Raw genomic sequence first — 25,004 nt, 5'->3', positions numbered from 1 at the left:
GTATTTGCAAAGTCCCCTTTGGGGAATGGTAAGAACGGGAGAAAATTCAACCTCCCCAAGTTGAATTCTTGATATTCTCACAAGCAGTGTGGACAACCAAAGCTATAGGCTGAGCTCCCAGTCTTGGGGCTTAACCCCACAAAGGATAGGTCAAGCCTACTTAAAATTAGGCCTAAGAGTCACCCCCAAGAGAACCTCTTTTGTTGCTCAGATGTGGCCTCTCTCTCTGAGAGAGTTGTGTTGTGTTGGCTGATAACAACAAGCAAACTCACCACCCTCCCCCTGTCTACATGGGACATGACTCCCAGGGGTGTGGACCTTCCTGGCAACGTGGGACAGAAATCCTAGAATGAGCTGAGACCCAGCATCAAGGGATTGAGAAGAACCTTGGAGTGAGCTGAGACCCAGCATTCGGGGATTGGGAAAACCTTCTCGACCAAAAGGGAAGGAGTGAAATGAGACAAAGTGTCAACGGCTGAGAGATTCCAAACAGAGTCGAGAGGTTATCCTGGAGGTTATTCTTACACATTGAGTAGATATCACCTTGTTATCCAAGAGGAAATGGAGAGGCTGGAGGGAACTGCTGGAAAATGTAGAACTGTGTTCCAGTAGCCATGTTTCTTGATGATGATTGTATAATGATATAGCTTTCACAATGTGACTGTGTAATTGTGAAAACCTTGTGTCTGATGTTCCTTTTATCTTCCTTGTCAACAGATGAGTAGAACATATGGAATAAAAATAAATAATAGGGGGTACAGACAGCCGCCACTGGAGACTCTCCCTGTTCACGAGTCCTAATAAAACTCATGTCTAACTCCTGTCTAGCGTGTTCATTGGCCTTGTGGCTGCTCTGACATGAGCCCTCCATGAGCTGGGGTGGAACATCCATTTTGAGGGAAGCAAAGGAAGATGACACCCATTTCAGTTCTGCAGAGTGAAACGTTTCCCTCCTTAAGGAATGATCTCAACAAAGGGTGGCTTTGACCTTCTTACAATTGCACTGCTTTCTTGGTTTGCAGAGCAGTGAAAATACTATTGGAAACTATGCACTTATCCATTCCTGAGAACTCAGGAGGCCTGTGGCTGCCCCTACTTGATCTATTTCCAGCAAAATTAATTTCTTATTTTATCATTTAGTGATGCCCACATGAAGGTGCATAGGGGAATGCACTGGGTCAATGACCTTCCATAGGAACACAGACTGATTTCAAGACTTGTGCTGACACTCACATGGCCACTCAAAGATGGGAACTGATTGAGCTAATGAGGTCAGCAACTTATGGAGATTGTGAGCTATGTTTTCAGGCTTTTTTTTAAGGTTCTCATGTCTGAGAAACCAGCCCCATCATCTTTTTGTTGCTGTTGTTCCCCCTATTATTTATTTATTTTTAATCCATATATTTTACTCATCTGTCCATACTGTAGATAAAAGGAGCAACAGACAGAAGGTTTTCACAATCACACAGTCACATTATGAAAGCTATATCATTATACAATCATCTTCAAGAAACACGGCTACTGGAACACAGCTCTACAGTTTCAGGTACTTCCCTTTAGCCTGTCTAATATACCTTAAACTAAAAAGGGGATCTCTATATAATGTATAAGAATAACCTCCTGGGTAACCACTTGACTCTGTTTGAAATCTCTCAGCCACTGAAAATTTATTTTGTCTCATTTTTCTCTTCCCCCTTTCAGTTGAGAAGGTTTTCTCAATCCCCTGATGCTGAGTCCCAGCTCATTCTAGGGAGGTTTACACCGTTGGGAGTCATGTTCCACATAGAGGGGGGAGGGCGGTGAGTTTTTTTGCCATGTTGGCTGAGAGGGAGAGGCCACATCTGAGCAACAAAAGAGGTTCTCTGGGGGTGACTCTTACGCCTGATTTTAAGTAGGCTTAGTCTATCTTTTGTGGGGATAAATTTCATGTGACAAACACCAAGATTGAGGGCTCGGCCTACTGATTTGGTTGTCCCCACTGCTTGCAAGCATATCAGGGATTCTCCAAATGGGGAAGGTGAATTTTCCCCCTTTCTTGCCGTTCCCCCCAGGGGACTGTGCAAATAATTTTTTATTCACTGTTCAAATCACTCTGGGAAGCCCCATTATCTTGATGCAAAATGAAGACCAGGCCTTTTTCTTAGCCCACAGGAACATGGGCAAAGCGACCAGCGTGTTAATCCTATCTCTCCCTAATAAAGGGGTTGGCTGGCTCACAGCACCTACCTATCCTTATATGACACTGACTCAAGAAGCATCTGAGAGAATGTGAATGCTTGAGACAAAACCAGCAGCAGAGTGGACACTCACATGGTTTACTGACAGTGTGCACAGCACTGGGTATCTGTGCTCACGACACTGATACACTACACAGGGAAATCGGTAGAAAGGCTGCTTTGGGGGTTGTAGATGATTTCAAGCATGACTGCTTTGATCCAGGAAATGACAAATGGGTAGCTCTCCATAACAGAGATTTTGGTAGATAATTAAGAATAGATGCACTTAATCATACAAGCCCTTTGCTAAAAAAGGTGTTTGTCATCTTGTGTCACCAACTGAGCATGATAAAATGTGAGGGACAAAGGTGTTATTAGGATTGAATCATGTCCCCAGACAAGTGTGTTCTAGTCCTAAATCCTGACCTGCTGGGTATGAACCTATTTGTAAATAGAGTCTTAAGATGCTCTTAAGATGAGGCTAAATTTCAGAACTCTGGCTTGTCTTAATCCTGCATGACTGGAGTCAACAGGAAGAAGCAGTATTTGGACATGGGGTTGGAAGCCACAGGACAAGACTGACAGAGACAGATCACTACGTGAGACAGCCAGGGACTGAGCCACCATCAGAAGGTTAAAGACTTCACAGAATGCATGGCTTTCCAATACCTTCATTTTAGACTTCCAGCCTAAACTGTGAGACAAGTTCCTATTGTTTAAGCCAACCAGTTTATGGTGTTTGTTATGGCAGCCCTGGAAAACTCAGACAGTCCTCAAGACTATGCAATAAAATCATGCTTTATCTTACTCATGTGGTTTATAAAATCATTGCCAATGGTAGTTACAAAATCTGTTTACTCATCTTACAGTTTTTGACATTGTATAAATGCCTTCCTTGTCATGACAAATAAATGCCCTCCTTCCATTTTTTTCCTATGCACATGTTGTCCATTTTAAAGCATTTCTTAGTTATTTTGTGCATTTGAGGTCCCACTTGCATGTTTATGCAATTTACCTGGTTCCTTCTTCTCTGCTTTGGCCTCTCTGCACCAGTGAAAAAGGAGCATCTGCCCTGCTTCCCCACATAAATATAATTAGGGAGGCTCATTCCGTAGGATGGGTAGGAAGACCGGGCTTTTCTGAGTCCTCCCAGTGACCGGGGCACACATGCATGTTGAACTAGCAACTGCTGTTGAGTAGAAAGCAACTACTCTAGCCATAGCTTTTGTTTTGAGGACAGTGAAACACACTTGTGGGTTGAATCTTTTCCTCTGAACATCACCAGAGTGAAAGAATCTGACTGACATGTGCCCTTCAGGGATCACCCGAAATACAGGGATACTTTCACTTTAGACCATAAACTTCCATAGTTGGTGGAAGATTATCTGAAGATTTTAACAAGCCATTCTTTAATATTTCAATAAGATTTTGCCCCATGTATTGGTTTGTTAAAGCTGCCAAAATGTAATATACCAGAAATGGAATGGCTTTTATAAAAGGAATTTATTAAGTTACAAGTTTACAGTCTAAGGCCAAAAAATGTCCAAACTAAGACATCCAGGTAAACTGGCTTCTGATGCCAGCTGTTTTCTGTCTAAGCATCTGTGCCCCATCACATAGCTCCTCCAGGACACAACTCTAGTTCTTGTTAGTTTAGCATCTCATGGAAGGCACAAGGCAACATCTGCTGGGTTCTGCCCTTGTCTAGGCATTTGTTCTCTCTGCCAGCACTTCAAACATCTCCAAACATCCATGTCTCTATCAGCTCCGAAGCAACTGTTCTCCAAGCAACTGCATCTGAGGTTTCTCCAAAATGTTTCCCCTTTTAAAGGACTCTAGTAAAATAATCAAGTCCCGACTTGAATGGGTAGAGCCTTTCATCTAATTAAAAGGCCATACACACAATTGGGTGTCACATTTGGGTATGTCACATTGATGGATGTAATCTAGCCAAAAGGTCGTGCACACAACTGGGATGTTAAAGATTGAGATGGTATAATCTAGGAATGCCTAGAGTGTATAATAATAGTGAAATGCACAAAGTACAATTTTAAAAATGTTTTTTCATGAGGAAGAACAAAGGAATGTCATTATTGCAGGGTGCTGAAAATAGATGGTAATTAATATTTTAAAATGTCACCTTCTGTATGAGACTAAAGCAAAAAATGTTTATTTGTTACAAAATTTATATTTTGACTAGTGCATTTCCTAATATAACTTATGTAGATAGTTTGATTGAATGCCATAAGTACTTGGCATTCATGAGATTTTGTTGGTTTGTCCAGAGTGATGCCCCGATGAATCCCAGAGTGATTCAATCAGTGAGTGGAAAAGTATCTGCAAAGCCCCCTTCGGGTATTGATGAGAATGGGGAGAAATTCAACTTCCCCAAGTTGAATTCTTGATATTCTCACAAGCAGTGTGGACAACCAAAGCTATAGGCAGAGCCCCCAGTCTTGGGGTTTGTTCATATGAAACTTAACCCCACAAAGGATAGGTCAAGTCTACTTAAAATTTAGGCCTAAGAGCCACCCCCAAGAGGGCCTCTTTTGTTGCTCAGATGTGGCCCCTCTCTCCAGCCAACACAACGAGCAGTCTCACCACCCTACCCCTCTCTACGTGGGACATGATTCCCAGGGGTGTTGACCTTCCTGGCAACGTGGGACAGAGATTTTGGAATGAATGGAGACTCAGCATCAAGGGATTGAGAAAACCTTCTCGACCAAAAGGGGGAAGAGTGAAATGAGACAAAGTGTCAATGGCTGAGAGATTCCAAACAGAGTCGAGAGGTTATCCTGGAGGTTACTCTTATGCATCAAGTAGATATCACCTTGTTATCCAAGAGGAAATGGAGAGGCTGGAGGGAACTGCCTGAAAATACAGAGCTGTGTTCCAGTAGCCATGTTTCTTGAGGATGATTAAATAATGATACAGCTGTCACAATGTGACTTGTGATTGTGAAAACCTTGTGTCTGATGCTCCTTTTATCTACCTTGTCAACAAAGGAGAACATATGGAATAAAAATAAATAATAGGGGAACAAATGCTAAAATAAATTTAGTTTAAATGCTAGTGATCAACGACAGCGAGGGGTAAGGGGTATGGTATGTATAACTTTTTTCCTCTATTATCGTTTTATTTCTTTTTTGCTATCTTTTTATTTCTTTTTCTAAATCGATGCAAATGTTCTAAGAAATGATGAATATGCAACTAAGTGATGATATTGTGAATTACTGATTATGCATGTTGTTGTTTTTTTTTAATTAATAAATAAATTTTAAAAAAAGGTTATGTGCACAACTGGGTATATCACATCTCCATGGAAACAATCTAATCAAAGTTTTTCACCCTAAACAATAGGTCTGCTCCCACACAAATGGATCAGGATTAAAACATATCTTTCCTGGGGTACATAATAGTTTCATTCCATCATGTTCCACCCTCTGGACCCCAAAAAGACATGTTCTTTCCATATACAAAATACATTCACTCCATCAAAATAACAAAAAGTCTTAAACCATCTCAGTAACAATACAAATACCATTCAAAGTTAAAAATCAGTACAAAATCCCATCAAAATCAGTTACAGGGGACACAAGGATAGTTTAATGTTAGAATTCTTGCCTGCCATGAGGGAGAGCAAAGTTCAATTCCTTGCCCATGCACTTCTGCCCGCACCCCCCCAAAAAAAATTCAACCAGTGGTGCTGCAATAACAGGAAAGTCACATGGAAAAAGAATGAAATGTGACTCTGCTTCTCCCCTACTATACAGCATAAAAAAAAAAAATCAGTTACAGGCATGGTTTGTCCCAAAGTAAAAACAATCTCCTCTGGCTGTGGACTTGTGAAACTCAGAACACATTATCTACTGCCAATATACAAAGGAGGGCCAGTGGTACAAAACATGTTTCCATTGCCATAGGGAGAAATTGGAAGGTAAACATGGGTCACTGTACCCAAACAGTTTCAAAAACCTCCAGGGAAAACTCCACTGGATTTCAAAGTCTAAAAGTCATTTATCACTGGAGCTTTAAAAAGTGGCAGTCCCACCCTATCCGAGGGCCTACATGGCAGCCCAGCTCTTTGCAAATGTTGGGGTGATGATTGTAACAATAGGGCACATTGAGAGGACCCCCTTTCTCTTGGCTACTCCCTCTCCAGGATTTGGCACAGCACTTGAGCACTCTGCCAGCTCTGGAACACATGCTCAACCTTCCATAGTAATGGGGTGAGCACCAGGATCGCCCCTATCCCTGGTTTATGCATTCCACCATATTCAAGGCCTGGGGTTGCAAAATTCTTCCTTAACAACAAAGCAGAAGGCCCACCATCTGCTTCCAGGGAAAATCCCCCCTCTCCACATATATCGGTAGGTCCAATCTCCTGGTCTGAAATTTCCTGGCTTCAGACCTTAGCTCCATGGTTCTGCCTCTGAAGTTATCTTTCCTTTAATTTGTCGCTTTTTTGTTCCTTTCAGTCCAGACTGTCAGTAGTTCCATTTATACAGATTCTACAATACTATTGTTGGTTTTCTATGCAGTATGCAGGGTCATAACCATTAGATGATAGGACTTTCTAGAAATCCTTTCTGGATAACTCTATAATCCTCCATGCTTGCTCTGTAGTGGCTAAATACTTTCATGTTTGGATAAATCTTTACATGGGGCACTATTCTCTGGGGTCTGCCTTTCTGGAAGACCAGAATTTTCCAGATCAAGAGTTCAAGTCTCAACGTATCTCTTTCCTGTTGCATTTTACTATAAGCTGCAAGGAGCAACCAGGCTGCATTTTCCACATTTAGCATGCAACTATCCAAAGTTTCCCACCATAAATAAGTCTGCCAAAACAAAATTGGATGAGGATTAAAACGTGGCTTTACTGGGGTACATAATAGTTTCAAACTGGTGTACCCCAGAAGGTTAAAGATTGCAAAAGCGATGGGATGGGACATTTAATACAACAAATAGGCCCCTTAGAAATACGCATACTTAATGATCTTAAAGCATATACTTGCTTGGTCTCATGATTTTCTCTGTAGTTGACATGGCTGTTGTCCTTCTCACTTCATCAAGTGCTGGATTATATGGAACTCTGGAGAGCTCTTGCCATATAATTTCATCTCAAATAAAGTAAACAAAGCATGTTAACACCAATAATAAAGCATTGAAATATTTTGCACTATACATACCTAGAAAATAAGTGACACAAACTCAATGGATATTTGATTTTTTGTTCTGAAATACCTTGTCTCATGGAGGAGCGCTCCACCTACCAAAATCAGTTCTGTAAAATTGTGATCGCACTAATATCCTGGATAGTAAACACTGCCCACTAACATGAATGACAGGAAATTTGCCCCAAATTTCATGGTCTTTATTTTCACAATTTCCCCACCTGCTCCTGTTGTCATTTTGACCCATCTCTGAGACTTTCCCAAGCTGCCCATAAAAAGAGGTGGATACTGTGGAGGTATAAATGAAGCATAAAACTGTTCAAGTTTACACAATTCTTGGTCTATAAAACAATTGATAATTCCTCTTGGCTTCATTTGTTATATATATTTCTCATTCCCTTTAAAGCTTTCAGGTTTCTAGGCTCCCTGAAGGAGAGCAGTTAATTCCCCTTCTAGGTTTACTTTGCTAACCCAAAGAGAAATATCAAATCAAATTGAACTGATTTTGTCTTTGTTCTGAGTTCCTTTTGCAAAGGCTGTCTCACATTGGTGGATGGTATACTCCATCATGAAACAGGTGAATACATTAAGAACACAGTATTCCTAGAGAAATGATGAGTTCTCTAGAGAACTCATATTCCCTAGAAAAACGATGAGTTCTCATGAGCTCTCCCTTCCTTAATGAACAGGTTGAGCTACAACTCCTGAAAATGCTACTCAAACAGAACCCAACTCTGTAGTGGTGAACTAACAGTGCCAAGGCCAACTCTGGGAGAGCCCATGTAGGTGAGCAAGTGCTCGGGAGATGGGAACCTCCCAAACATGAACCAGATACACATCTTGAGATGCACTCACTCCCTTCTACACATGGGGGGGCTGGTTTCAGAGAGACTGAGGTCACCTGCAAGGATAAGAACAAGTCCTCTGATTCCTAAACATCAATCACTAGAAACCTGAGGACTGGGATTAATCCATTCATTCAACCATGGCCATCTACCAGTCAGTCTGCCGTGTCTGTCAGGCAAAGCACATTTACCGAGGTGTCTTTTATAGCACACATGGAAGAGGAGCAAACTCAGAATTTCTGAAAACGCCTGTGAAACAGTCCAAATGATGTAGAGAGAGATGTGCCCTTTCTAAGCATGAAATGATGTCACTCTGACATCCTCAAGCTTTCCCATCCAACCCATAGGGAAGAATCAGGGCCCACACTTCCTTATAGCCCTTTCTCAGCCTCTACCCTTGACCCCATTATAACAAGCACCAAAGAAGACAGATTTCACTGGAATTTGGATAGATTCCAAAAGCATACAGCTGTGTGTCTGAACCTTTTCTCTCAGGCTCAGTTCTCCGCTAAAGAGGACTTCTATGGCCTTAGCCCTTCTCAAATGTGAAATGAGGGACCTGGACTAGATTAGCGTGTTCATAGCCCTGAATACCCTGGGGGCTATGAAACTACTCATGCAAAGGCCCCACGACAGACCATGGAATCTGATCACTGAGGCAGAACTAGGATGCCCACTTGTGGCAATCTCCCCAGGGACTCTCTTGCTCCTTTAAGGCTGTGACCATGGGAGAAGAGCTGAGCCTCAGAGCCTCATGCTCTCAAACATGTGCAGGAATATCCTGGGCACCTTGCTGAGGCAGAGGTGAATCAGCTGGCTGAGGAATCCCGACAGTGTGCAGTTTCACGAGTCCCTGGGCAATGCTCATGCTGCTGGGGATGGACCGTGTCGAGGAGCAAGGTCCTTCTCAAGTGTTTGTATTTCTGTTTTTCTTAATTTCTAGGGGCTCTGACATTACAGGGACTGATTGTAGCCACATCTAAAGTGCCCTCCATCCTCTCAAAGCCCCAGGACAAGGTTATCTGGGTGACAACCATGCTCAAGCATGCAATCCTTGTCAAATACTGCATAAATATTTCACTTGAAGAGATTACTTACCAAATATTTCACGCAAGTGTCCCATTAGACTTTTTGAATTCAATGTAAATTCAGTATTTTTAAAGGTCTTTGTCTTGCGGTCAACTATGGGAAAATAAACATTAATTGAGATTAAATCTTTCACTGAATCTGCATGTATTTCTTTAGGAATTGATAATACAAAAAAGAAAACAAAAAAAGGAAAAAGAGAGATCGATAATACTTTGCATGGAATTTTGAGAGCAGCAGCATGTAATACGCCTGCCCTTGGGGGAAGGGCACTGGATGTAATATTCCACTCCAACCTAGAGAGCCCTGGGATCCTTGGGGCAGCAAAGTCCAGTGGACTTGGGTTTTCCATCTGGGGATGGTGGTGGTGGTGGTTTGAAGCTGCATGGACCCCAGGATGTCATGTTCTTAAATTGAATCATTCTTGTGGGTGTGGACCCATTGTGAGTAGGCCCTCTTGATTAGGCAACCTTGGGCAAGGTGTGACCCATCTCACGTAGGATGGGTCTTCACCCCCCACTGGAGTCCTTTATAAATGGAATGAATACACAAATAGAGAGAGAGAAAGTCACAGAGGCAAGAAACTGAATGCAACGAAACCCAGTAGAGAAGGGACAGAGCAGCAGATGCCACCATGTGACTTGCCATGTGGCAGAGGGTCAAGGATCACTGGCAGTCAGTCTTCCAGAAGAAAGCATTGCCTTGATGATGCCTGGATTTAGACCTTTTTCTCAGCCTTAAAACTAAGCTAATAAATTCCCATTGTTAAGCCAACCCATTTCGTGGCATCTGCTTTCAGCCACTTAACAACCTAAAACTGTGGACCAACCACCAGGATGGCCTTGTGTTAGAGCGGGGGGAGATAAAATGTCATGTGACATGCAAATCAACGTTCACTACCTTTTTTATTACTCAGTTATCTGTTATGTCATAAAGAAAATGAAGCATGTACCAAGGATGTTTATGTTCATAGCTCCAATTTGTGGCGAGCAGAGGAAGAAGATGTACTTTTCAGTTTTATAAAGGAAAACTTGCCCCTGCTTAAGGATTGATGCCAAGAAAGAATTACCTTAACCACATTGGAAATATGTTGTTTTTTTTGTTTTGCAGATGAGTGAAAATGCTAGTGCATTCTCTGCATCATCCATAATCTGGGACTATACCGGAGGGCTGACTCTGCCCCTACTTGATCTGTTTCTTAAGAAAAGCATTTCTCATTTTGTCATTTACGGATGGATAATGAAGAGCAAATGAGAATAATCTGGGGAAATGATACCTGCCTAATATCACAGCTTGTGCTGGAAATCACGTGGGCTACTGAGGGATAGGAATAAATTGAGGTCAATGATCTAAGCATCCTTTGGAGAGTTTAGCACACAACACAGTTAAATTTATTCTTAGATCATTTCTTTTGGATCTATTTTAAATAAAATACTCCTACTTTCCTCTTCGGTTTGTTCATTGCTAGATATGCAAGTGATTTTTTTTGTATGTGGATCAGACCTTGCAACTTTGATGAATTTCTTATTAGCTTTAGTAGTTTCTTATGGATTCCTTTTGATTTCCTATATAGAAGGTCATGTCATTTGCAAATACAGATAGTTTACATCTTCCTTTCCCAGTTGGATACATTTTATTTCTCTTTGTAGCTCTTGTTAGAAATTCTAATTGCTCATTAGAACTTCTGATGCAATATTAAAGAACAGTAATGAAAGCAGGCATCCTTGCCATGTGTCTAATGTTAGGGTCTAAGTATTTTGTCTTTCACCATTGAGTATAATGTTTGCTGTGGGTTTTTCTAAAAGGGTCTTTGTCATGTTCAGAAAGTTCCCTTCTATACCTAGTTTTTAATCAAGAAATGGTGCTTAATTCTTGGTAGCTTTGATTCTTAAAGACAATTGTATAACTATATAGCTTTTACCAATTAACCACGTGACTGCGTGTACATTATATCTGATGCTCTCTTTACCCAGGGTATGGACAAATGAGTAAAAAATAAGCTCAAAAAAAAATAATAATAATAGGGGTTGTATTTGTTTGCTAAATCTTCCGGAATGTAATACACCAGCTTTTATGAAGGGAATTTATTACATTTCACGTTTACAATTCTAAGACCATCAAGATATTCAAACTAAAGCACCAGAGAAAGATACTTCGTCTTAAGGAAGTCTGATCTGGGAAGGCATGTGGCTGGAGTGTGCTGATCCTTGTTTCCAGTTCCTTGCTTCCAGCTTCTGATGCCAGTGGGTTTCTCTCTAAGCATCTGTGAGCCTTCACTTAGCAACTCCAGGACACAACTTTGGATTCTTGCTTGATTAGCATTCTCAGGGGAAGGCACATGATGACTACTGTTGGTCTCTGAATCTCCAAACATCTGTGTCTAGGCATCTGCTGTCTTTGTCGGCCTTCCAATCTTCTCCAAATATCTATGTCTGTGTTGGCTCTGAGGTTTCTCAAAAATGTTTCCTCTTTTTAAAGGACTCCAGTAAACTAATCAAGACCCACCTTGAATGGGCACTCACATCTCCATCTACTCAAAGAGTCACACCCACAACTGGGTGTGTCACATCTCCATGGAAACAATCCAGGCAAAATTTGTACCCCACAGTATTGAATCAGGATTCACATAAACATGTCTGCTCCCATAGACTGGATCAGGAAAAAGGACATGGCTTTCTGAGGTACATGACACTTTTAAACCAGCACATTCACCCTTCTGGACCCCCAAAAGTCATGTTCTTTCCATATACAAAATATATTCATTCCACCAGAAGATCAGAAAAGCCTTAAACCATTTCACTAGCAATATCAATACAGTACAAAGTCTAAAACAGTAAAAATCTCATCAAAGCCAGTTTCAGACTTCGCCTATTCCAAGGAAAAAAAAATTATCTTCAGGCTGTTGGCCTATGAAACTCAGAATGAGTTATCTACTACCAATATTTAAAGGAGGGATCATCACAGGATACATGTTTCCATTTCCATAGGGAAAATATGAAAGGGAAACAGGGGTCACCAGATCAAAACAGTTCCAAAAGCTGCAGGGCAAACCCCATTAGATTTTAAAGTCTGAGAGTCATTTAAAATCTGTATTGATTTGTTAAATGCTACCAGAATGCAAAATATCAGAAGTGGGTTGGTTTTTATAAAGGGAATTTATTAAATCACACGTTTACTGTTCTAAGGCCACAAAAATGTCCAAACTAAGGCATCCATATAAAGATACTTCGACACAAGAAAGGTCAATGTCTGTCTCATGGGAAGGCTTGTGGCTGGCGTCTGCTGGTCCTTGTTCCCAATTCTGTTGCTTCCAGCTTCTGATACCAGTGGTTTCCTCTCTAAGCATGTGTGGACCTTCAGTTGCTCCTCCAGGACACAACTCTGGATTCTGGCTTGCTTAGCATTCTCATGGGAAGGCACGTGGTGGCATCTGTTGGGCTTTACATCTGCAAATGTCTGTGTCATGGCATCTGATCTCTCTGTTGGCACTCCAAGCATCTTCAATTGTCTGTGTGTCTGTCAGCTCTGAGCTTTCTTCAAAATGTTTCCTCTTTTTTCAGGACTTTTTTCAAGACCCACCTTGAATGGGCGGAGTCACATCTCCATTTAAACAAAAGTCCACACCCACAACTGTGTGTACCACATCTCCATAAAAACAATCCAATCAAAGTTTCCACCCCACAACATTGAACCAGGGTTAAAATAAACATGACTGCCCTCAGAAGATTGGATCAGGAAAAAGAACATGGTTTTTCTCAGGTACATAACACTTTCAAACCAGCAAGGACATGTATGTTTATAACTGGTATATTTTTATTGACTTGACTCTTTTAATATATAATGTTCTTCTTTGTATCTAGTAACACTTTCTGACTTAAAGTCTATTTTGACAGACTTTAGTATAGACATCCCAGCCCTCTTTTGGTAACTACTTGAATAAATTATTTTTTACCTTTTACTTTCCACCTGTGTATATTTTTGGATATGAGTCTCTCTGAAACATCTTACGGTTGAATCATACTTCTTTCCATTCTGCCAATCTCCACCTCTTAACTGGAGAATATAATCCATTGATACATGTTCTAGTTCATCAGCTGCCAAAATGCAATATACCAGAAATGGACTGGCTTTTAAAAAGGGTAATTTAATCAGATGTTTGTTTACAGTTCTGAGGCTGAGAAAATGTCCCAATTAAAACAAGTCTATGGAAATGTCCAATCAAAGGCATCCAGGGAAAGATGCCTTAATTCAAGAAGGCCGATGAAGTTCAGGGTTTCTCAAGTGAGAAGGCACATGGCGAACACAATCACAGTTTCTCTCTCAGCTGGAAGGGCACATAGTGAGCAAGGCATCATCTGATTGCTTCTCCTGGCTTCCTGTTTCATGAAGCTCCCTGGGAAGCATTTTCCTTCTTCATCTCCAAAGGTCACTGGCTGGCAGACTCTACGTCTCGTGGCTATATCGTTTTGTTCTGCTCTCTCTGAATCTCCTTCATCCTCCAAAATGTTTCCTCTTTTATAGGACTCCAGAAACTTCTCAAGACCCAACCAAATGGGTAGAGGCATGTCATAATCTAATCCAGCTTAATAACCACTCTTGATTGGGTTACATCTCCAGGTAGATGAGCTAATTACAGATCCAAACATACAGTACTAAATAGGGATTATTCTGCCTTTACAAAATGGGATTTAGATTAAAATATGGTTTTTCTACAGGACATACATCCTTTCAAACCAGCACAACACATAAGAAAATTACTGATAATGCAAGACATTCTTCTGCATTTTGGTAATTGTTTATTACCAAATTTTTATTTCATTCTTTCCTCCATTACTGCCTTCCATTTTTTTTTATGATCTTTTATAATGAGCTTTTAAAATCACCTCTCATCTACTTTTGTGTGGCTTTCTTAGATTTTTTTTGTATTGGGGGTGTTACTATAGAGATTACATTTAACATCCTAAATGCATTAAAATTCAATTTGTATTATATCATCTTAACTTCAATTGTTTGCATGGTCTCTGGTCCTATATCCCCTATCCTTGCCTTATATTTTTCTTTTCACAAATTACATCTTTATGTATTTTGTACCCTAAATCTTTATACATTTTGTGCTCAATAACAAGTTTCTGAATTTTGTTATACATTTGAATATTAAGCCACATAAGAAGTAAAAGATGGCATTATAAACAAAAGTGCAATTATATTGACATCTATATATTTATCCATATAATTATCTATATGGGAAGCCTTTAATTCTTTGACCATCTTCAAGTTAGTGTCTATTTTTCTTTACTGTCAACATGAAAGACTCCCTTAGCATGTCTTGTAAAGTAGTTTTAGGGGTAATGATCTTCAGTTTTTCTTTATCCAGAAATGTCTTAATTTCTCCCACACATTTCAAGGACAGTTTTGCTAGACATGCTATTCTTGATTAGTGATTTTTTTTTTTCTTTCAGCACTTTACATATGTCTCCCACTCCCTTCTGGCCTCTATAATTTCTAATGAGAAATCAGAAATTGTTCTTATTAGGGATGCTTATGTACAATAATGCATCATTTCTCTCATTGTATTCAACTATCTTTGTTATTGGATTTTGACAATTTAACTATAATGTGTCTCAATGGGGGATCTCTTCCAGTTTATCCATCTTAAGAGTTTCTTGAGCTTCTTGGATTTGGATATTCATATCTTTTGTCAGATTTGGGGAGTTTGGGAGCATTAGTTCTTCAACTATTTCTTCTGTCCCTTTCTCTCTCTCTGTAGTCCTTCTGGGACATCTATGACATGTGTTGGTATACCTGATGGTGCCCCACAGATTTCTCAAATTCTGTTCATTGTTTTTTATTAGGTTTTCTTTCTGCTCCTCTGGATAATTTCAAATATCTTATCTTTAAATTCTCTGATCCTTTCTTTTTCTTGCTCTAATCCACTGCTGAACACCTTCTGTTGAATTCTTATTTCAGTTATTGTATTTTTACAATATTTATTATTACAGAATAAATACAACATACATTTCTTCTTTTAACCACATTCAGGTATATAATTCAGACTTTTATTATTCACAATGCTGTGCTACCATCACCACCAACTATTATCAAAACTTTTCACCCATTCAGAAACACTGTTCCCACTAAACTCAATTATTGCCCTTTCAACTCCACAATTTCAATTTGGTTCCTCTTTATATTTTCAATCTCATTGAATTTCTCAATTTCAGTCAACTCTTGTTTTCTTGACTGCCTTTCATTCTTTGTCCATGTTTTCCTTTAGTCTATTGATCCTATTTAAAAGAGTTTATCTAAGATACATAATTAGTGTTCTAGTTTGTTAGCTGCCAGAATCCAACACACCAGAGATGGACTGGCTTTCAATAAAATGGGGATTTGTTTAATTAACATATAGTTCTTCAGAGAAAGGTAGCTAACTTTCAATTGAGGTTCTTTCTTACGTGGGAAGGCACAGGGTGATCTCTGCTGGCCTTCTCTCCAGGCCTCTGAGTTCCAACAACTTTCCCCAGGGTGATTATCTCCAAAGGCCAGGGCTGAGCTGCGAGTGTTGAGATGAGGTATACTGAGATGCTTGGGCTGTGCTACATTGAGCTCTCTCATTTAAGCTTCCAGACAATTAAATCAAACATCATTCACTGCAGCAGGCACACCTCATAGCCAACTTCAGATGTAATCAGCAACAGATGAGATTCACATGCCATTAGCTCATCTCCACAGAAATAGAACTAGGCACCTTCACCTGGCAAAGTTGACACCTGAATCTAACTATCACATGTCCACTCCTTGTCAACTTGGCAACTACATGCATCACCTTAAATAATATTAAAGTGTAAAAACTTCTTATCTAGCTGTGGGCCTATGAATCTCAAAGAAAGTTATCTGGTGCCAATATGCAAAGGAGGACATTCTCAGGATACAGGTCTTCATTTCTGTTGGTTAGCTGATGGCTGGGGGTAAGCGGCCGTACTGAATCAGTCACACAGACACACAGCACACGAGTCAGGAGACAACCCTCAGGGGAGAGTGGAAGGCGTCTGCTTTATTGAGGAAGTGCGCAGGCTTATATAGGCTGGGAGCACGCAGGGACACGTGTCGGGCTGGGATTGGTCACTGTTGTTGCTAGGGTGGAGGGCAGATTTCTGGGATTGGTCACCGTTGTTGCTAGGGCGGAGGGCAGATTTAAGGTTAGCGCTTTTGGTGCGAACCACCGCCAGTTCCAGGAAGAAAGCTGGTGGCGGGCTAGGCCATTTTGTGTTGCTTGCATCAGCCACGGCAGCCATCCTGGCAATATTTTATGGCTTCTCCATCAATTTCCATAGGGAGAAATGGAAAGGAACACAAGAGTCACAAGACCCAAACACCTCTGAAAACCTGCAGGGCAAACACCATTGGATTTCAAAGTCTGAAAGTCATTTATCCTTCAGCTTTAGAAAGTGGCAGTCCTGCCCTTTCCAAGGGCCTATGCAGTGGCCCACCTCTTTCCAAATCAACCTTAGGGGACATTGAGGAGACCACATTTTTCTAGGCTCCACCCTCTCCAGGCATTGGGGCCACACCTAAGCTCTCTGCCATTTCTGGGGCACATATTCAATCCTTCCATGTGGTGGCACCCAGGCTCTCCCCAGTCCCCAAGGAGCATGCTGTACCTTTTCCAAGGCCTGAGGCGGCACAACCCTTCCACTGCAATGAGGTGGGAGACTCATCTTCTCCATGTATATGGATGGGTCCAGTCTCCTGGCCAAGGTTTCCTGGCTTCAGACACAAGCTTCCACGGTTCTCAATATGCAAACTCCAATTTATCCCTTTTGTGTCCCCATTTGTCAAGATTGACAGCAGTTTCATTTACACCAACAGTCTCTTCAGGCACTCCAGGACTTCTCCATCATTTTCTTCACAGTTCCTCCAAAATTTTCCCCTTATCCATCCAAAAAACTGATCCAACATGTCTGATGTTTGCAAACTGCAGCAGCACCCCACTTCTCTGGTACCAAATCTGTTCTAGTTTGCTAGCTGCCGGAATGCAACACACAAGAAATGAATTGGCTTTCAATAAAAGGGGATTTATTTAGTTAATGTATAGTTCTTCAGAGGAAAGGCAGCTAACTTTCAACTGAGGTTCTTTCTTACATGGGAAGGCACAGGGCAATCTCTGCTAGCCTTCTCTCCAGACCCATGGGTTCCAACAACTTTCCCCAGGGTGATTATCTCCAAAGGCCTGGGCTGAGCTGTGAGTGTTGAGATGAGGTTTGCTGAGCTGCTTGGGCTGTGCTACATTGAGCTCTATCATTTAAGCAGCAGCCAATTAAATCAAACATCATTCATTGCAGCAGGCACACCTCCTAGCCAACTGCAGATATAATCAGCAACAGATGAGATTCACATGCCATTGGTTCAGGTCCACAGATATAGAACTAGGCACCTTCACTTGGCCAAGTTGACACCTGAATCTAACTACCACAATTAGTAATTCAGGTGACTAGGCTTTTCCAGGAAAGTTCTGTCAAATTAATTTTTCCTGTGTATAGGCCATAATGCCATATCACTATGTGTACTTGGTAATTTTTTGTTGAGAACAGGATGCTATATTGATTATTATATCTAGTTTATTCTGGAAATGTATTTATCCAACTCTCAATCTATCATAATAAGAAAGAGACAAAAATGAAAAAGGCAGAGAAATCGAAAATAAGAAACTAGTAACATATAAACGTAACACACCAAAAAAATAAAGGTGTACTGCCTTTCCAAATTTCTCAGAAGATGCTGGTGGGAAGCTGGATGATGCTGCTGCCAAGAGAACCAAAAACCAAAGCTAGCATCCATGGTGGTCATTCAATATCTGCCAGACCAAGAAACATGCACACCCAAAAAGGAATACTTGCTCTTCACATCCTAGTAGAAGGTGATAGGAAGCCAGATGCTGCTGTTGCTTTGAGGACCAACCAGAGCCATTGAATATTAAGCCACATAAGAAGGATGTATTCCCTAAGGGAACCCCCAGACCAACCTTCACTCTTCACTCCACCCTTTGGAGAATGAGATTTTCTCTACCTGCCTTGGTCCTGGCCAACTGCTCTTGGAATATGGACTGTGTTTCCACAGCTGCCATCATTTCCACACATACTTCCGTGTGGTCAAGAATGGGAACTAGACACTGGTTAGCACAGCTTCACTTACAAACACTGAAAGCTCAGCAGTCTCCCCATTGGCCACATGCCTGTGGTTTTTCTAAGTGAAGTCTGTTTCCAGGGTTACTGCCTAGTTAATTCCAATCTCTTTTCAGATCATTCATTCACCTGGTAGACCGATCAATCTGTAAAACTTCCTGCTCTGCCATCTGTGCAATTAAAAATCCTTCAGGATAAAATCTTAATAATGTAATTTATAAAATGCTTTACAATAGTAGTTAGTTTTAAAATTTCTTGATAATCTTATAATTTTAACATGGAGCAAATACCTACCTTATCATGATAACTAATTTTTCTTTACCCATGTTTTCCTAACATATATATCAGCCACTTTAAAAAGTGTTTACTTGTTATTTTGTGCATTTGGGACTCACTTGCTTTATTATGCAGAGGTGGCCAGCTTCTTTACCTCTACTTTAGCCTTTGAGCACCAGTGCAAAGAGCTCACTCTGCGCATCCTTGCAGATATTTACAGAGGCTGATACCCACAGGACAAGGTGAGAGGGAGGGACATGGGGAGGCTGGGTTTTCCTGAGTCCTCCAGTAACTGGGGCACACATGCACATTGGACTAGCAAGTGCTGTTGAGTGGAAACTTATCACTTAGGCAGAGCTTGTTGTTATCAGGAATTGTGAAACCTACTTGCAAAGTTGATCCTAGTCCTCTGCACAGCATTCAGTGCATGAGAATGTGCCTGATACAAGCATTACAGAAATCACACTCCCACATATAGGAATATTTACACTTCAGACCTTAGACTTGCATGGTCAATGGAAGGTTATATGGAGAATTATGGATATTTCTTTCTTTTACATCTCAATTTGTATTCACCTCAGAAGGTTAGATTGCTAACGTGATGGAGGAATATATTTAACACAATAAATAGGACTTTAGAATATGAACACTTAAGATTTAAAATATATATACTTGCTTGGTTTTATGATGGTCTCTGTAGTTGATATGGCTGCTGAACTTTTTGTTTCATCAATTGTTGGATCATAGAGAACTTTGGAGAACACTTGCTGTGGAACTACATCTCCAATAAAGTAAACACAACCATATTAGTACCAGCCTTGAGGATTGAGATCCTTTTCCCTGTACACACCTAGAATACTCTATGGATACAGTGTATAAATAATACAAATTAATGGACATATGACATTTCTTTCTAAAACATCTTCTCTTGGGGAGGAAAAATCTGCCTATTAAAATCTTGCTGAAAAAGTTGGTTGAGCTAGATATCATGGGCTGTAAACACTGACTAATAACAATATATGGTTAGAAATTTTGCCTCAAATTCATGGGATTTGAGTTCCTAATTTTCCTACCTGTTCCTATATCATTCTGATCACATCTCTGAGATTTCCCTCAATCTGTTCCATACAAATAGGATAGAATTTGGGGCATAAAAAATAAAGCATAACAAATGATTTCTACCTATCTCTGAGTGAAAGTAGTTTTACTTCTACTCTTAGGTATACTTTACAATGGCAAAGAAATTTGTCATCACAAATTTCATTGATTGTACATTTGTTCTGAAACCTTTTTCAAAGGCTATTTTAATTATAGTGGTTTGCCTACTCAACGGAACAGGTGCTTACTTTAGGAACATATTATTCCAAAAAAAATTAACCATCAAATTTACCAGCAAAAGAATGAGCACACATCCATCCCTAACCTGATTAATGTGCTGACCTACACTCATCCCTAAAAATGTTGTAAAAATAGAACCCAGCACTGTAGTGGTGACCTAACAGGCAAGACTAACTCTGGAATGGCCTCTGCAGGTTAGCAGGTCCTCGGATGATGGGATTGTCTCAAACCTGAACCAAATACACATCTGTAGGTACACCAACATCCACCTGTGTGGTAGGGTTTCAGAGATATTGAGGTCACTTGCAAGAACAAGAACAAGTTCTATGATTCCTAGATATCTATCCCTGAAAACACGGGGGTGAGGCTTGAAGAGCTTCTGAATCAATTCATTCAATCATGGTCATCTATCAGTCTGTCCATTAGTCAGTCAAAGGAGAGTTACTAAAGTGCTTTTTACAGCACATACAGAAAAGAAGAAAACTTAAAATTCCTGATAGGAGGCAGCTTCATATCACATCCCTTTTTCAAGCAGGAAATAGCAGGTATTGCTCTATTATAACATCTCCCATACAACTCCTGACCCAAAGAGAAGCATCAGGGCTCACACTTCCTTGCAGCTTTTTCTAGACCAATGGTGAGCCTCAGTTTCTACTCCTGACTGCACATCAAGTCACCATGGAAGAGATTTCATTGGAATTTGGACAGCTTCCTTTAGCACACAACTGTGGATCAGGTTCTTTCCTTTCAGGTTCAGCATTTTGCTAATGAGGACTTCCCTGGGCTTTAGATCTTCTCAAATGTGAAGTGGACTTGGACTAGATCAGTGAATGCCAACCATGGATTCAGCTGGGGGCTTTAGAACCTCATGCAAAGGCCCCACCACAGACCAGAGAAACAGATCATGACAATAGGACCTGGGAGCCCGTATGTGACAACATCCCCAGGGACATCTCTTGCTTCTTTAGGGCTGTGACAACAGGAGAAGTCTGTCTGAGCCTCAGAGCCTGGCCCTTTTAACATGCACAGAAATCTCCTGGGTACCTTGGTGAAGCAGACATGACTCACCTTGTTGAGGGGTCCTGACACTGTGTAGGTTAATGAGCCCCCAGGCGATGCTCATGCTGCTGGGGATGGACCATATCTGAGGGGCAAGGTCTGTTTTAGTTTGTAAGTAGCCAGAATGCAATATACCAGAAACAAAATGGCTTTAAAAAGGGAATTTATTAAGGTGCAAGTTTACAATTCCAAGGCTGTGAAAATGTCCAAATTAAGGCACCCAGAGAAAGATATTTAACTCCAAAGAAAGGGGCTGATAATGTTTAGGCTTTCTCTCTCAGCTGGGTCGGCACATGGGGAAATCTGCTAGCTTTCTCTTCCAGCTTCTTGTTTCATGAAGCTCTCCCCCCACCCCGGGGTTTTTCTTTCTTCATCTCCAAAGGCTGTGTGGGCTCTGTTGGCTCTGAGTTTTTTCCAAAATGGTTCCCTCTTAAAGAGCTCCAGTAAGCAACCCCACATCTCCATGAAAACTATCTATTAAAAGTTACCACCCACACTTGGGTGGGTCACATCTCCATGGAAACAATAAAAAAGATCCTACCCAGCAATACTGAGAGGATAAAAGAACTTGGCTTTTCTAGAGTATACAACAGATTCAAACTGGCACAGGGTCCTTCCCAAGAACTATATTCTATGACTTTATTTATTAAGAATTGGACACTAGTGGTATTGATTCTATATTCAAGACAAAACACTTGCCTTTCCTTCAAAGCACTAGGAACTGATTATCTTGGAGACAACCTTGATTAAGTTTGTAATTATTTTCAAAAACATATGCGTTTGACATGAGGAAGCCACTTACCAAATACTTTAGCCATATATCCCAGTGGTTCAATTGAACTTGATGGAAATTCAGTATTTTTCAAGATCTCTGGCTGAGGATTACCTATGGGAAAATAATCCTTATCTGTGGTCAATCTTTATAAGATCTGCAGATTCCCTTTTGAATCAACACTACTTTTTTTGTCTCTTTAACATAACAAGCCTCCTTATTATATATATATTTTTTTATTTGAGGAGTGGTAGGTTTACAGAAACATCATGCAGAAAATATAGATACATATGCCATCCTTCTCGCACACATGGTTTTCCCTATTATTAACATTTTACATTAGTGTGGTATCTTAATTACAATTGATAAAACAATATATTTATATTATTAACTATACTCCCTAGTTTACATCATTAAGTTTCACTCATTGCTTTTTAAACGTTTTTATTCTTGTAACTTGTATACAACATATAATTTTCCATTGTAACCACTTTCAAGTATATAATACAGTGGTGTAAATTACATGCACAATATTACCCTACTACCATCAACATCACCCATTAACAAAACTGTTCAATTGCCCCAAAGAGAAACTCCATACCATTTAAGTATTAACTCCCCATTCCCCATCCACACCCTGGCACTGGGTAACCGTATTTTCATTTCTGACTATGAATTTGCATATTCCATTATTTCAAAGAAGTGTGATCACAGAATATGTGTCCTTTGTATCCATCTTATTTCACTCAACATGATGTCTTCAAGGTTCATTCATGTTGTAGTATGTACCCACATCATTCTTTTTTACTGCTGAATCATATTCCATCATACACATATACCTAAGGAACTGCCCAACTGTTCTCCACAGCAGCTCAACATGTTACATTCCCACGAACAATGTACAACAGTTCCTTTTATCCACAATCTGCCAGCACTTACTCTCCATTTTTTAAATTGTAGCCATTTGCCCATCCTAGTGGGTATGAAATGATATCTCATTATGGTTTTGATTAGCATTTCACTAATGTCAAATAACATTGAGCATTTTTTCATGTACCTAATGATCATTTACATATCTTCTTTGGACAACTGTCCATTTAAGTCCTTTGGCCACTTTTTAAGTGTTATTTTGTTGTTGTTTATCGGGATTCTTTATATATTCTACATATTAAACCTAAACAGATAGATGGTTTCCAAATATTTACTCTGTGTGCTGTCTTTTCACTCTCTTGATAATGCCCTTTAATGCACAAAAGTTTTAATTTTGGTGAAGTTCATTTATTGTTTTCTTCTGTAGCTCATATTTCTCACGTAAAGTCCAATAATCCATTCCTAATACAAGGTCCTGAAGATATGTTCCTATATCTTCTTCTAGAACTTATATTATTAGTTCTCTATTTAGGTTTTTAATCCATTTTGAGGTAATTTTGTATACAGTGTGAGGTAGCGGTCTACTTTCATACATTTGCATGTGAATATCACAATGATCATTAGTGAGTGATCTAATGATATTAATGATAGTGTAACTATTATTACCAAAACACTTCTGTGCCAACTACCCATTAATTTCCCATTCCCCAACCCTACCCGAGAAACTGTTATCCTGCATTCTAGTGTCTGATTCTGTGATTTTACATACTTGAATAATTTTATGGAAATGATATCATACAATAGTTATCCTTTTGTATCCGACATATTACTCAAAATGTTATCTTCAAGGTTCATCCACGTTGTAGCATGTATCAGAACTTCACCCCTTGTTACAGATGAATAATATTCCATTGTATGGATATACCACATTTGTTTATTCATTCATTCATCAGTTGATGGACACTTGGATTGCTTCCATCCTTCAGCAATTAAATAATGTTGCTATGAATGTTAGTGTGAAAATAACTGTTCGAATCCACGTTTCAATTCTTTTGTGTATATACTGGAAATGGATTGTCCGGTCACAAAAATCCACCAATTTACATTCCTGCCAAAAATGAACAAAAGTTCCCACTTCTCCATATCTTCTCCAACACTTGTTGTTTTGTCTGTTTTTTAATTTAGTTAAGAAACCATTGCCTTGGGCAGGCCACAGTGGGCTCAGTGGCAGAGTTCTAACCTGCTGTGACAGAGACCTGGGTTCGATTCCTGGTACCTGCCCATGTGAAAAAAAAGAAAAAAAAGCTAAAAAGAAACCATTGCCTAACACAACACTAAGAAATCATTGCCTAACAAAAGGTCCTGAAGATGCTTCCCAATGTTTTCTTCTAGGAGTTTTACAATTTTCGTTCTAATATTTAGGTCTTTGATACATTTTGAGTTAATATCTGTATATGCTGTGAGTTAGGAATCCAACTTCATTCTTTTTCATAAGAATATACAGTTTCCCACTACCATCTGTTGATGAGATTATTCTTTATCCATTGAGTGGACTTGGCATGCTTGTCAAAAATCAGTTGGCCTTATATGTGACAGTTTTATGTCTTCACTTTCAATTTGATTCTGTTGGTCTTTATGTCTGTCCTTGTGCCAAAACTATGCCATTATGATGATAGTTTCTTTGTAAGAAGGATTAAAATAACTTGTCAAGTATGAGTCCTCCAACTTTCGTTTTTCTTTTTCAAGATGGCTTTAGCTATCTGGGCATTTTACACATATATATTTTTTTCTTTCCATGGGTAGGCTCCAGGAATCAAACCCAGGTCTCTGGCATGGCAGGCAAGAATTCTGCCACTGAGCCACCATTGCCCACTTCTATATAAATTTGATTGGCTTTCTTATTTTTTGCAAAGAAGGCTATTGGAATTATTATTGGAATTTCACTGAATCTGTACATTGCTTTGAGTAGAGTTGAAGACTTTACAATATTTAATCTTCCAAACACACTACTGATTTTTGTGTTGATCTTGTACCCCACCACTCTGTTTAATTTATTAGTTACAGTAAGTTCACTGGAGATTTTTCAGGATTTTCTGTATGTAGGATCATGTCATCCTCAAACAGTGAAGGTTCTGCTTCTTTCCAATTTGAGATCTTTCTTCTTTTTTTAATGTAAACATTTAGAGTTA

At 39.9% G+C, this 25,004-nt stretch overlaps 1 protein-coding gene across 5 annotated transcripts in view; it reads right to left on the bottom strand.

The window, feature by feature from the left end:
* The window catches only part of C17H2orf92 (chromosome 17 C2orf92 homolog), a 432,030-nt gene that overhangs the window by 290,601 nt on the left and 116,425 nt on the right, over positions 1-25,004 (bottom strand). For 3 of the 5 annotated variants that reach the window (XM_077133807.1, XM_077133808.1, XM_077133809.1), the window contains 4 exons: positions 21,976-22,059; positions 19,453-19,557; positions 9,334-9,417; positions 7,232-7,336 (listed from right to left, as the gene is read on the bottom strand). In XM_077133807.1, coding sequence (XP_076989922.1) covers positions 7,232-7,336; positions 9,334-9,417; positions 19,453-19,557; positions 21,976-22,059 — 378 coding nt within the window. Of the gene's footprint in view, positions 1-7,231; positions 7,337-9,333; positions 9,418-19,448; positions 19,558-21,182; positions 21,259-21,975; positions 22,060-25,004 lie in introns of those variants that run through there. The other 2 variants (XM_077133810.1, XM_077133811.1) reach the window with 2 other exon arrangements.

The sequence above is a fragment of the Tamandua tetradactyla genome, chromosome 17, assembly GCF_023851605.1.
Source record: "Tamandua tetradactyla isolate mTamTet1 chromosome 17, mTamTet1.pri, whole genome shotgun sequence".
In the NCBI taxonomy this organism is placed as follows: Eukaryota; Metazoa; Chordata; class Mammalia; order Pilosa; family Myrmecophagidae; genus Tamandua; species Tamandua tetradactyla.
The sequence above is the reverse complement of the archived record's forward strand: the minus strand, read 5'-3'. Positions and strand labels throughout refer to the sequence as shown.